The sequence below is a fragment of the Pyrgilauda ruficollis genome, unplaced genomic scaffold (assembly GCF_017590135.1).
Source record: "Pyrgilauda ruficollis isolate IOZ18807 unplaced genomic scaffold, ASM1759013v1 scaffold72, whole genome shotgun sequence".
Taxonomy (NCBI): domain Eukaryota; kingdom Metazoa; phylum Chordata; class Aves; order Passeriformes; family Passeridae; genus Pyrgilauda; species Pyrgilauda ruficollis.
Genome location: NW_024529044.1, coordinates 412,214 through 424,022, shown reverse-complemented (window position 1 = coordinate 424,022; position 11,809 = coordinate 412,214). Strand labels below are relative to the sequence as shown.

The window sequence follows — 11,809 nt, the reverse complement described above, 5'->3', positions numbered from 1 at the left end:
ATCCATTCATCCATCCATCCATCCATCTCCATCATCCTTCCATCCATCAATCCACCCATCCATCCATGCATCCATCCATCCCTCTCCATCATCCATCCATCCATCGATCATCCATCCATCCATTCATCCATCCATCCATCCATCTCCATCATCCTTCCATCCATCAATCCACCCATCCATCCATGCATCCATCCATCCCTCTCCATCATCCATCCATCCATCGATCATCCATCCATCCATTCATCCATCCATCCATCCATCTCCATCATCCTTCCATCCATCAATCCACCCATCCATCCATGCATCCATCCATCCCTCTCCATCATCCATCCATCCATCGATCATCCATCCATCCATTCATCCATCCATCCATCCATCTCCATCATCCTTCCATCCATCAATCCACCCATCCATCCATGCATCCATCCATCCCTCTCCATCATCCATCCATCCATCGATCATCCATCCATCCATTCATCCATCCATCCATCCATCTCCATCATCCTTCCATCCATCAATCCACCCATCCATCCATGCATCCATCCATCCCTCTCCATCATCCATCCATCCATCGATCATCCATCCATCCATTCATCCATCCATCCATCCATCTCCATCATCCTTCCATCCATCAATCCACCCATCCATCCATGCATCCATCCATCCCTCTCCATCATCCATCCATCCATCGATCATCCATCCATCCATTCATCCATCCATCCATCCATCTCCATCATCCTTCCATCCATCAATCCACCCATCCATCCATGCATCCATCCATCCCTCTCCATCATCCATCCATCCATCGATCATCCATCCATCCATTCATCCATCCATCCATCCATCTCCATCATCCTTCCATCCATCAATCCACCCATCCATCCATGCATCCATCCATCCCTCTCCATCATCCATCCATCCATCGATCATCCATCCATCCATTCATCCATCCATCCATCCATCTCCATCATCCTTCCATCCATCAATCCACCCATCCATCCATGCATCCATCCATCCCTCTCCATCATCCATCCATCCATCGATCATCCATCCATCCATTCATCCATCCATCCATCCATCTCCATCATCCTTCCATCCATCAATCCACCCATCCATCCATGCATCCATCCATCCCTCTCCATCATCCATCCATCCATCGATCATCCATCCATCCATTCATCCATCCATCCATCCATCTCCATCATCCTTCCATCCATCAATCCACCCATCCATCCATGCATCCATCCATCCCTCTCCATCATCCATCCATCCATCGATCATCCATCCATCCATTCATCCATCCATCCATCCATCTCCATCATCCTTCCATCCATCAATCCACCCATCCATCCATGCATCCATCCATCCCTCTCCATCATCCATCCATCCATCGATCATCCATCCATCCATTCATCCATCCATCCATCCATCTCCATCATCCTTCCATCCATCAATCCACCCATCCATCCATGCATCCATCCATCCCTCTCCATCATCCATCCATCCATCGATCATCCATCCATCCATTCATCCATCCATCCATCCATCTCCATCATCCTTCCATCCATCAATCCACCCATCCATCCATGCATCCATCCATCCCTCTCCATCATCCATCCATCCATCGATCATCCATCCATCCATTCATCCATCCATCCATCCATCTCCATCATCCTTCCATCCATCAATCCACCCATCCATCCATGCATCCATCCATCCCTCTCCATCATCCATCCATCCATCGATCATCCATCCATCCATTCATCCATCCATCCATCCATCTCCATCATCCTTCCATCCATCAATCCACCCATCCATCCATGCATCCATCCATCCCTCTCCATCATCCATCCATCCATCGATCATCCATCCATCCATTCATCCATCCATCCATCCATCTCCATCATCCTTCCATCCATCAATCCACCCATCCATCCATGCATCCATCCATCCCTCTCCATCATCCATCCATCCATCGATCATCCATCCATCCATTCATCCATCCATCCATCCATCTCCATCATCCTTCCATCCATCAATCCACCCATCCATCCATGCATCCATCCATCCCTCTCCATCATCCATCCATCCATCGATCATCCATCCATCCATTCATCCATCCATCCATCCATCTCCATCATCCTTCCATCCATCAATCCACCCATCCATCCATGCATCCATCCATCCCTCTCCATCATCCATCCATCCATCGATCATCCATCCATCCATTCATCCATCCATCCATCCATCTCCATCATCCTTCCATCCATCAATCCACCCATCCATCCATGCATCCATCCATCCCTCTCCATCATCCATCCATCCATCGATCATCCATCCATCCATTCATCCATCCATCCATCCATCTCCATCATCCTTCCATCCATCAATCCACCCATCCATCCATGCATCCATCCATCCCTCTCCATCATCCATCCATCCATCGATCATCCATCCATCCATTCATCCATCCATCCATCCATCTCCATCATCCTTCCATCCATCAATCCACCCATCCATCCATGCATCCATCCATCCCTCTCCATCATCCATCCATCCATCGATCATCCATCCATCCATTCATCCATCCATCCATCCATCTCCATCATCCATCCATCCATCCATCTATCCATCTATCCCTCCATCCATCCCAAAGCTGGCCACGGAAGCATTCCCAGTCTCCACAGATGTGTTTGGGGTTTGTGTGACCAGGTTAATGCAGGAGGGGCGTGCCAGGGTGGCATTTGTGCCCCATGGGGGAGCTCAGGCTGCAAAGCACGAGGAGGAAGGAGCAGCAGAGCCATCATGGCATGAGCTGACCACAGCCCTGCTCCTCACCCCTCTGTGTCACTGCAGGGGAGGAGGGAGAGGCTCCAGGAGTGAAGATGATCCTGGGGAGAAGAGAAGGGCGAGGGGAAGCTGTTTAAATATTTAGCTTTTATTACTCATTATCCTACTCTGATTTGATTGGTAACAAACTGATTCCCCAAGTCCAGCCTGCTTGCCCATGGTGGTGATTGCTGAGGGATTTCTCCCTGCCCTTGTCCTGCCCCACCAGCCTTTTGCTCTATTTTCTCTCCCCCTCAGCTGGGGACAGAGCTCTGGGGGCAGCCGGTGTGCAGCCTGGATCACCCCGGCACAGCACAGTAACAGAACACAACAGAGGGTGTGGGAGAAAGGGAGCAAGAGACTGCAAAATAATAAATAATCATGGAAAAAACTAGGGCACAGCAGTGTCACCGGCTTTTGATGTTTCCTTCTCATCCTGCCCTGCCTCTTCTCCCACGAAAAGGGAACACTGCAAGGTGGGAAGAAGCTTCAGAGCAACAGGGACACAGAGCTGTGTCTGTTCAGAAGCACCAGAAGGATTACAGATAAATATTGAAGCTATCAAAGAAGCTTAAGGGATTTAGGAACCCACTCCCCATTATTATCCTCACTGGGGGAGGGGAAGTGATCTCTACAGCCCTACAGCAAACACCAGAACCATGCTGACTTCTGAGAGCCCCCACCCTGGCCGCAAATTTCCTCTCGTTTGCTGGGCAGGGGGAGAAATGACAAGGTTTGTAACCCACGGAGGGAGGCACCGTTTGTCACTGTGGGTGCTGCGGAGAGCCGAGCTCTGGGACACCCCAGAGCTGCCCTGGGGCCAGCAGGGCCGGTCCCAGAGCCGGGCAGCACTGGGAGCACTGGGAGCACTGGGTTGGCATCCATCCCAGAGCAGACACCTCGCTCCTCTCACTGCAGGGAAGCCCAGACAGCGCTGAAAAACCACCTGAGCGATGGGCTGGGAGGAAAAGCTGGCGGCTCTTCTGACGTGCGTGTGTGCAGACAGGGGGGAATTCCTGCTCAAATCAATTCCGAGGCGGATGCGGGCTGCGGGGAGCTGCCTCCATTCAGCTCCGCTGCCGAGGCGTCACCGCAAATCTCATTATTGCCCAAACTCGGCACGGCCCCGCTCCGCCGCCGCCCGGGGAAGCTCCGTTCCCGGCGGAGAGGGGTGCCAGGGATGTGTGCCACGGGCACAGCAGCGTCCTGCTCCCCGGGGCTCCCGGGCACCCACCCCGCTCCTTCCCTGCCCCGCGGGCATCGCCCTCCTCGCCCAAAAGCCACCCCAGGTGGGCACAGCGAGGATGGGCTCAGGCCGCTCCGGGCAGGCTCAGGCACGGCTTAAAGCTTCAATCCCTGCTCAAAAAAGCACCGCAGGGGGCAGGAACCCAGCGGGACCCTGCCCAGCTCCCCCTGCTCCAGCCCTGTGTTCCTGCGCAGGAAACATCACACCCACCCCAGGCCCCTCTGCAGCTCTCCCTGCAATTTTGGCTACTGCCAGCTCCAGCACCCAGAATGGCTTCTCTGCCACACTTTTAAGGGGATGCTGCAGTTTTAAACCACAAATTAAATTTTTAATGAAACTTCATAACTGTTGTACCCAAATGTAATGTAATATTGATAGGAACTGTGCATCCAGCTAGCATGAGACTGCCCTAGAAAGCTTTTTAGGATGTTATGCAATATAGAGCTAAATTAATTATTTGCAATGAAAGGATCTGTGTCCCTGTAGCATCACAGAGACCTACTGGTACAGAGACCACACTCCCGAGCCTCACTGAGTGTAAATGTCAGGCAATTTAGGAAGAGACTGGCTGGTGAGATGGGAGCAATGAAAGCAAGGGAAGGGAAAAAGGGAAGAGAGTGAATGTGCGAGAGAGGGAGAGAGAGAGAGAGAGAGGGAGAGAAACAGAGGGAGAGATCTGCAAAGAAAGACTGCAGCAAAATGCAGCAAAATTCCCAACTCCTGTCCAGAGTGTGTCTGTCACAGAAGGGAATGAATACTCCATCTCACACACGGTGTGTGCAGTGGCTGTGCCCGTGCTTGAGCTGCTCTAGTGACACTGCACCCTTTAGAAGGCACAAAAAACCCCATTTTGCATATACAGCATTCTCAACAGAGCCATGGAAAAGCTGGGGGCTGCTTCCCTGGTTCAGCTGCAGCAGGAAAAGGCTTTGGAGGTGATCTTGCCCCCCCACATCTGGGTTCTGCACAGGGAGTGGTGCTGTAACCAGAGACCCTGTCCTTGCTGCAGTTTCCCCAAAAACAATTTTTCTATTAAAAACAATAAACAATATTTCTATAAAAAATTAAAAAAAAAAAAAAAAAAAAAAAAAAAAAAAAGCTGAAACAATGTGGCCGTGTCTGCCCTGTCCTGCTTTGAGCCTGCTGGAGATGGGGTGTGGGGCTGCAGGGGACGGTCCCTCAGTGACAACAGGGGCACAAGCAGCAGCTCCATGGCCAGACAAAGGGAGCTGAGCTCCTGGAAGTGTGGCCATTGCTGTTTCCCATCTCAAGCCGCCTCCATCCCATAATGGATCTCATCGCTCTCACTCCGCAGAGGAGACTTAACTGCGGAATCAGCATCACCCCACAGGAGATGGTTTATGTACAGCAGGCTGCACAAGCAGGAGGGAAAGCTTCCACTGCCTGCTCCCTGGGGCTCCAGCTCCTGGGATTAGAGAGATTTGTCCACTTTAAAAAGCTGTCCTCTCTGCATTGCTGATTCCTCTAACACAGAGGTTAGTGTGGAGCAGAGACTGACACCCCTCACCCCTGCACGGTGAGGCCACGGTGCTGGGAGCACCCTGGGCTGTCCAAAACCATCCTCGTCCATCACAGTACAAATGTGCCTGCTGGCTCCTGTTCAGGGCTAAATCATCTGCGAGGGTCCTTGGGAGCTGTGCTCAGCTCTTTTCAGCCACAGAGCCACAAATCAGCTGCTGCCGAGCGCCTGGGAAGAGGCAAGAGAAGAGTTAAAAACAGGGGCTCCATTACTCCATTACAGCCACACAGCTCCTAAATCCACAGAAGCAATAACAGATCCTACTGCATGATTCAGTGATTCTGGGAAAGCTGAAATCCTGATCATGTTTTCCGGTTCTTTCTTTGCATTAGGAGCCACGGGGGTTATTTTGCTTATCTCTTGTAGCACGGCTTTGTTGTCTTTTCCCATCCAGGCATTTCCTGGTCTCCATCACCATAGCATCCGAGTGTTTATTTTATTGCATTTGTCACCTTGGTCTCATCTCCGCATAATGTGCTACGGATGACAAAAGATTGTGAGGGAAATTGGTTCAGTGACACGCTCAGCTCTGCCAGGGCTGTGCAGATGTGAGCAGGAGTGGGACCCGGCTCTGCTGCCTCTCACACTGGTTTACACTGGTGTCATTCTATTGCCTGCAGTAACATTATTTTTGGGTTGTGTTCCTGCCTGTGGCAGGATTAGACCTGCAGTCTTGTCAGCTTTTCCTTTTGCCAAAAAACCCCAAACCCAACCAGCACAGAAGGGAGAGTGCTCTGCCCAGCAAACCCCATGGGGTCTGTCCCCTCCTTATCCCCCTCCCTCCCTCCCTCCCTCCCTGCTGCTGCTGCACTGGAACACTGCTCAGCACAGAGCCAGCAGCAGGGACAGTAACCAGGGTGATAGAGCCAGAAGGAAGAGCCTGCTGGAAATGCAGATTTTCCCCCCAAATTTCATGCGCACAACACCCCAGAGGGGAGCAGTGCCAGCGGTGTGAGCAGCTCTGCAGGCGAGCAGCACCACAGGTGGCTCTGAGCTGCACAGGCAGGACCAGCAGTGAGACCCAGGAGCCTCAGGAAGGCTCCAAAGGACACCCAGGTTTATGAGCACTAGGACAGGTTGGATGGATGCTGATGAAAGCACTACAGGATGCCCACAAAGGTGCCCCAGAGGTGCTGAGCACCCTGGTACAACTCCTGAGCTCTCAGCCACTTTGGTCAGCACTGCCCTGGGTACCCCAGGCTGGCATAAATGGGCAGCAGAGCATCTGAGGTTTGCCAGGCTGCCATCCTGCTCCTGCTGAGAGCCCCAGGCCCCTGGGTTTGGCCATGAAACGCTGCTTTTACTGTAGCACAGCAGGGCTGGACAGGGAAAGAGGCTCCCAAGGGCAGCTATCTGCCTTTGAGGAGGAAACACTCCCTGCCACGTCAGTGTGCCACAAACCTCCCGGGGCTGGATAAAGACCTGCTCCAGGAGAGGCATCAAACCAGTCACAGGTACCATGAGAGCAGCTCAGGGAGCTCCAGCCCCAGCCAGGGCTCCTCAGGCCTGCTCCAGGCAGATCAAAGGGGAAAGGACCATGGAGCCCTCGTGTTTTATCTTCTGCAGATCCGTGGACTGAAAGTCTTTGTATTTTATTGACCCACTTCACCAATCAAAATTAATTGCTTCATATTTCGCAGGATAACTTGGCATTATGCAAATACTCCAGCCATATGTGCTGCTGCAGTGCCGAGCTGAGCTGAGCTGAGCTGAGGGGGCCACAGTCCCCCACTACCCCTGCAGGCTGCTCTCCAGGCCAGGAGTTTCCTACCACAACAGGAGAGGACAAGAATAAAGCCAACAGGCAGGAGAGGCTCAGGGAGCTGGGACAGCTCCGTTTGTGCTCAGGTGTCCTGGCCAAGGATGTGGGGAACAAGGGCAGGGGACACTGCTGGCTGAATGAGAATCGGCCTCGGCTGAAGTGCTGAAGATGAGAAAAGTGACAGCTCCAACAGCCACGAGCTATTCACCAAGGACAGATCCAGACATTACCTGCAAGGTTCTTTCGCTGATTAATAAAGCAGCAAAAAAACTGCTCCCCTGCACCCAGAGTGGGGCTGAGCACCGTCACCAGCAGGAGCAGCTGCCCCGGGACACAGAGTAGTTGGGGCCCATCTGTGCACCCCCCGGGGCCGGCAGCCCCACAGTTCATCCTTGTTCTCCCCGCGGATCCCCGGGGCTTCCCCCGCTCCACCTTGCACCGACCCACGGGGCTGCCCCGGCCGCTGCTCCTGCACCGCACCCGGGCACCCGCGGCCGCAGCCCCAGGAGCCCGGCACGGACACGCAGGGGACACGCAGGGAGCACCCACGGGGCACCCACGGCCCTGCTCCGGACACCGCACACACCCCGCACACATCGGTAGGCGCAGAGCCCGCACACAGCCGCGTGTACACGCACAGCTCGCACAGCCTGCACACACACGGACACGCGGATACACGCACGGATACACACACGGATACACACACGGATACACGCACGGACACACATGCACACACACACGGACACACACACGCACACACATGCACATACACATGGACACACACACGGATACACACATGGACACACACGGACACACACGGACACACACACGGATACACACACGCACACACATGCACACACACATGGACACACACATGGATACACACACGGACACACATGCACACACACACGGAAACAGACGGACACCCCTCACAGCCAGCACACACACGCACACACACGCGGACACACACGGACACACACACGCGCATGCACACACATGCACACACACGCACACACACGGACACACATGCACACACACGGACACACACACATGCACACCCCGCACACTCATCCCCCGCACACACACCCGCACATCCCAGCAGCCCCTCCCTGCTCAGTCTCCCCTGCCCACGCGCCGCCCACGCGCGCTCCCGCCCGCCCACGGACACAGGCGGACAGACGGACAGACGCTGTCGGACACACGGACGCACTCTCACGCTCACAGAATCACCACCGCACGCTCTCGCACTCGCTCACGCCGCGCTCCCACGCGGGGCCCCCCCGCCGCGGGCCGGGATTCCGCGCTCCGTGACGCCCCGCGCCGCCCCGCCCGGCCGCGATAAAAGCGGCGGCGCCGCAGCGGAGCCGGAGCCGGCCCGGAGCGAGCGGAGCCGAGCGGAGCCATGGCCGCGGGGCCGCCCGGCAGCCGCCGCCTCCTGCCGCTGCTGCTGCTGCTGGGGCCGGCGCTCGGCCAGGGCCTGGGGCAGACGCGCTTCATCTGCACCTCGGTGCCGCTGGACGGGGACGTGTGCGCCGCCTCGGCGCTGGGCACCGGCTCTGCCGAGGAGCTGAAGGGCACCGTGCTGCAGCTGCGGGAGACCGTGCTGCAGCAGAAGGAGACCATCATGAACCAGAAGGAGACGATCCGCGAGCTCACGGCCAAGCTGGGCCGCTGCGAGAGCCAGAGCGTGCTGGAGCTGCCCGGCGAGGGAAAGGGCAGGAAGGGCTTTTCCAAGAACACCATGGGCGACCTGTCGCGGCCGGCCGCCGCCGAGACCCTCAGCCAGCTGGGGCAGACGCTGCAGTCCCTGAAAACCCGGCTGGAGAATCTGGAGGTACGCGAGGAGAGCCGGGGAGCCGCACAGCCGGGCACCGGGAGACACGGGAAGCCGGGCACCCGCGCACCCCGGCACGGGAAGCGCGGAGCCGGGCACCGGGCAGCCCGCGGAGCCGGGCACCGGGAGCCGCCTCCCGCGGGTAACAGCCCGTTCCTCTGCTCGCCCCTTGCAGCAGTTCAGCAGGATGAACTCCTCCAGCCAGACCAACAACCTGAAGGACATCCTGCAGAACAAGATCGATGACCTGGAGAAGCAGGTGCTGTCGCGGGTGAACAGCCTGGAGGAGGGCAAGCTCAGCCCCCGCAACGAGTCCGAGGAGCGCGGCAAGATCGAGAGCACCCTCACCTCTCTGCACCAGCGCATCAGCGACCTGGAGAAAGGTACCGGGCGCTGCCCACCCCCGCCAGCCCGCCCGCGGGACCCCCGGGCCGGCTCCCGGAGCTCCCCCGCCGCTGGGCACCGGGCGCTGCCGCACGATGCGGAGCCGCTCCCGCGGGCGGATCTGCCGATCCCGTCCCGTTGCCCTCCCGGGAGCAGTCCCTCTCCCCCAGCCTGGCTTTCCCCGTGGCAGGGGTCGGGACTGGCTGATCGTTGAGGTCTCTCCCTACCCAAACCCTCGCTCGGTGGTTCCTGAGGCGGTCGGTGCCCGCGGGCTCCGCACCGGGGATGCTCCGGGAGCTGCCCGCCCCGGGGATTAGGGAGCCGCGCGGCGCCGGAGGGATTTGCTCCTCGCTGCCATCTCAAGGCCCGTTACATAACGGGGTGGGGAGGGGGGGAACCCCCAAAGGGGCAGAAAGGGGGCCCGGCAGGAGCCCACCGCCCCCGCGCTCCCACAGGCCAGAAGGACAACCGGCCCCCGGACAGGTTCCAGCTCACCTTCCCCCTGCGCACCAACTACATGTACGCCAAGGTGAAGAAGAGCCTGCCCGAGATGTACGCCTTCAGCATCTGCATGTGGATCAAATCCAGCGCCTCCCCCGGCATGGGCACCCCCTTCTCCTACGCCGTGCCCGGGCAGGCCAACGAGCTGGTGCTCATCGAGTGGGGCAACAACCCCATGGAGATCCTCATCAACGACAAGGTACGGCCCCGGGCCGTGGGGAGGGTGCTGGGCTGGGGGGCAGCGTGGGGGACCCCCGTGTGCACCACCCTGACCCGCTGCTCACAGGTGGCCAAGCTGCCCTTCGCCATCAACGACGGCAAGTGGCACCACATCTGTGTCACCTGGACCACGCGGGACGGCGTGTGGGAAGCCTACCAGGACGGCACGCAGACGGGCAACGGCGAGAACCTGGCCCCCTACCACCCCATCAAACCCCAGGGCGTCCTGGTGCTGGGCCAGGAGCAGGTAAGGGCCGGGGGCAGCCGCGGGGTCCCCGCTCGGCCTTGCCCCCGAGGGGACAGCGGAGCCCCCGGTGCCCCGCTGACCGCGGCTCCTCCGCAGGACACGCTGGGCGGCGGCTTCGACGCCACGCAGGCCTTCGTGGGGGAGCTGGCCCACTTCAACGTGTGGGACCGCAAGCTGAGCCCGGGGGAGGTGTACGGCCTGGCCACCTGCAGCTCCAAGGCACTCGCGGGCAATGTCATCGCCTGGGCCGAGGCCAACATCGACATCTACGGCGGGGCCACCAAGTGGACTTTCGAGGCCTGTCGCCAGCTCAACTAGGGCCACGGACAAGCGAGAGAAACCTCCTCAGCGGGTTCTTTTCTTTATTTATTTTTTTCCTCCTTCTTTTGCGCAAAAACAACCGAGAACGAAGCCACCCGACTCGTCCCGGGAGCAGGGATGCCCCGGCAGCGGGGCGCCCGCCCCCGGAGCCCCACGACCCTCCGGTTTCTGTCTTGCCAACGTCCTTCAACGCCTGCGTGCCTTGGCCTGGCGCGGCTGCGCCCCCCCGCCGCCCCCCGGCCCGGCCCCCGCTTCGCCGCCGCTTCCCTCGGGCACCGGCGCCTGAAAAGGCTGCGGGGCCCGGCCCAGAGCCCCCGGGGGCTCCTCTCTGTGCAGCCTGACCCCCGGCAGGGTGCTGCCCCCAAAGCTGGGGGAGAGTTGCAACATCCCCCCCACCCCAGCTGCGCTCCATTCCGGGGTTGCGACAGCGGCTGGGACTCCGAGGAGGGGCGACCCCTCCGCTGCCAGCCCCGGGAGGAGCCGCCCCCCTGCCCCGGGGAGCCCCGCGCCCCTCCCCGGCCGGCGCTGCCCCCGAGCACCACAGCCATAGCCCCGGGCTGCGGCGGGCACCGGGGCGGGACCCCCGGCGGGACCCCCCGGCCCCGCTCCCCGACCTGCCGCACTCAGGTACCCCCGGCCCCGCCGCCTGCAGCCCCCCGAGGCTCCTACGCGCCGTAGCTGGTGACAAATAGCCTTTACCGTCCCCTCCGGTCCAGCTCCCACTGACAGGTCTGAAGCCTTTCTGCTTTTGATAATACACTCTTGTTTCTCTTACTGTAAGGGGAAGTTTATTACCAATAAAAAAGGGTATTTTTATGAAGATAAAAAAATATATAGAATTATCAGTGCTCCCTGAGAGAAAAAAAAAAAAAAAAGTGCTTTGAGATTCTGCAGGATAAAAAGAGATAAAGAAGCGTATTTTGGGA

At 57.9% G+C, this 11,809-nt stretch overlaps 1 protein-coding gene across 1 annotated transcript; it reads left to right on the top strand.

Moving 5' to 3' along the window:
* The first annotated feature begins 8,779 nt into the window (after positions 1-8,779).
* NPTX1 (neuronal pentraxin 1) lies at positions 8,780-11,333 on the top strand. The gene is made up of 5 exons (XM_041485673.1): positions 8,780-9,211; positions 9,387-9,594; positions 10,051-10,295; positions 10,383-10,562; positions 10,659-11,333. Exons 1-5 carry the CDS (start codon positions 8,780-8,782, stop codon positions 10,878-10,880), a joined length of 1,287 nt encoding a protein of 428 aa, XP_041341607.1. The 3' UTR covers positions 10,881-11,333.
* Positions 11,334-11,809: the final 476 nt, after the last annotated feature.

Coding starts and splice junctions, on each gene's coding strand:
- NPTX1 (XM_041485673.1), top strand. CDS start 8,780: ATGGCCGCGGGGCCGCCCGGCAGCCGCCGCCTCCTGCCGCTGCTGCTG. Junction 9,595..10,050: donor CATCAGCGACCTGGAGAAAG/GTACCGGGCGCT, acceptor GCGCTCCCACAG/GCCAGAAGGACAACCGGCCC. Junction 10,563..10,658: donor TGGTGCTGGGCCAGGAGCAG/GTAAGGGCCGGG, acceptor GCTCCTCCGCAG/GACACGCTGGGCGGCGGCTT.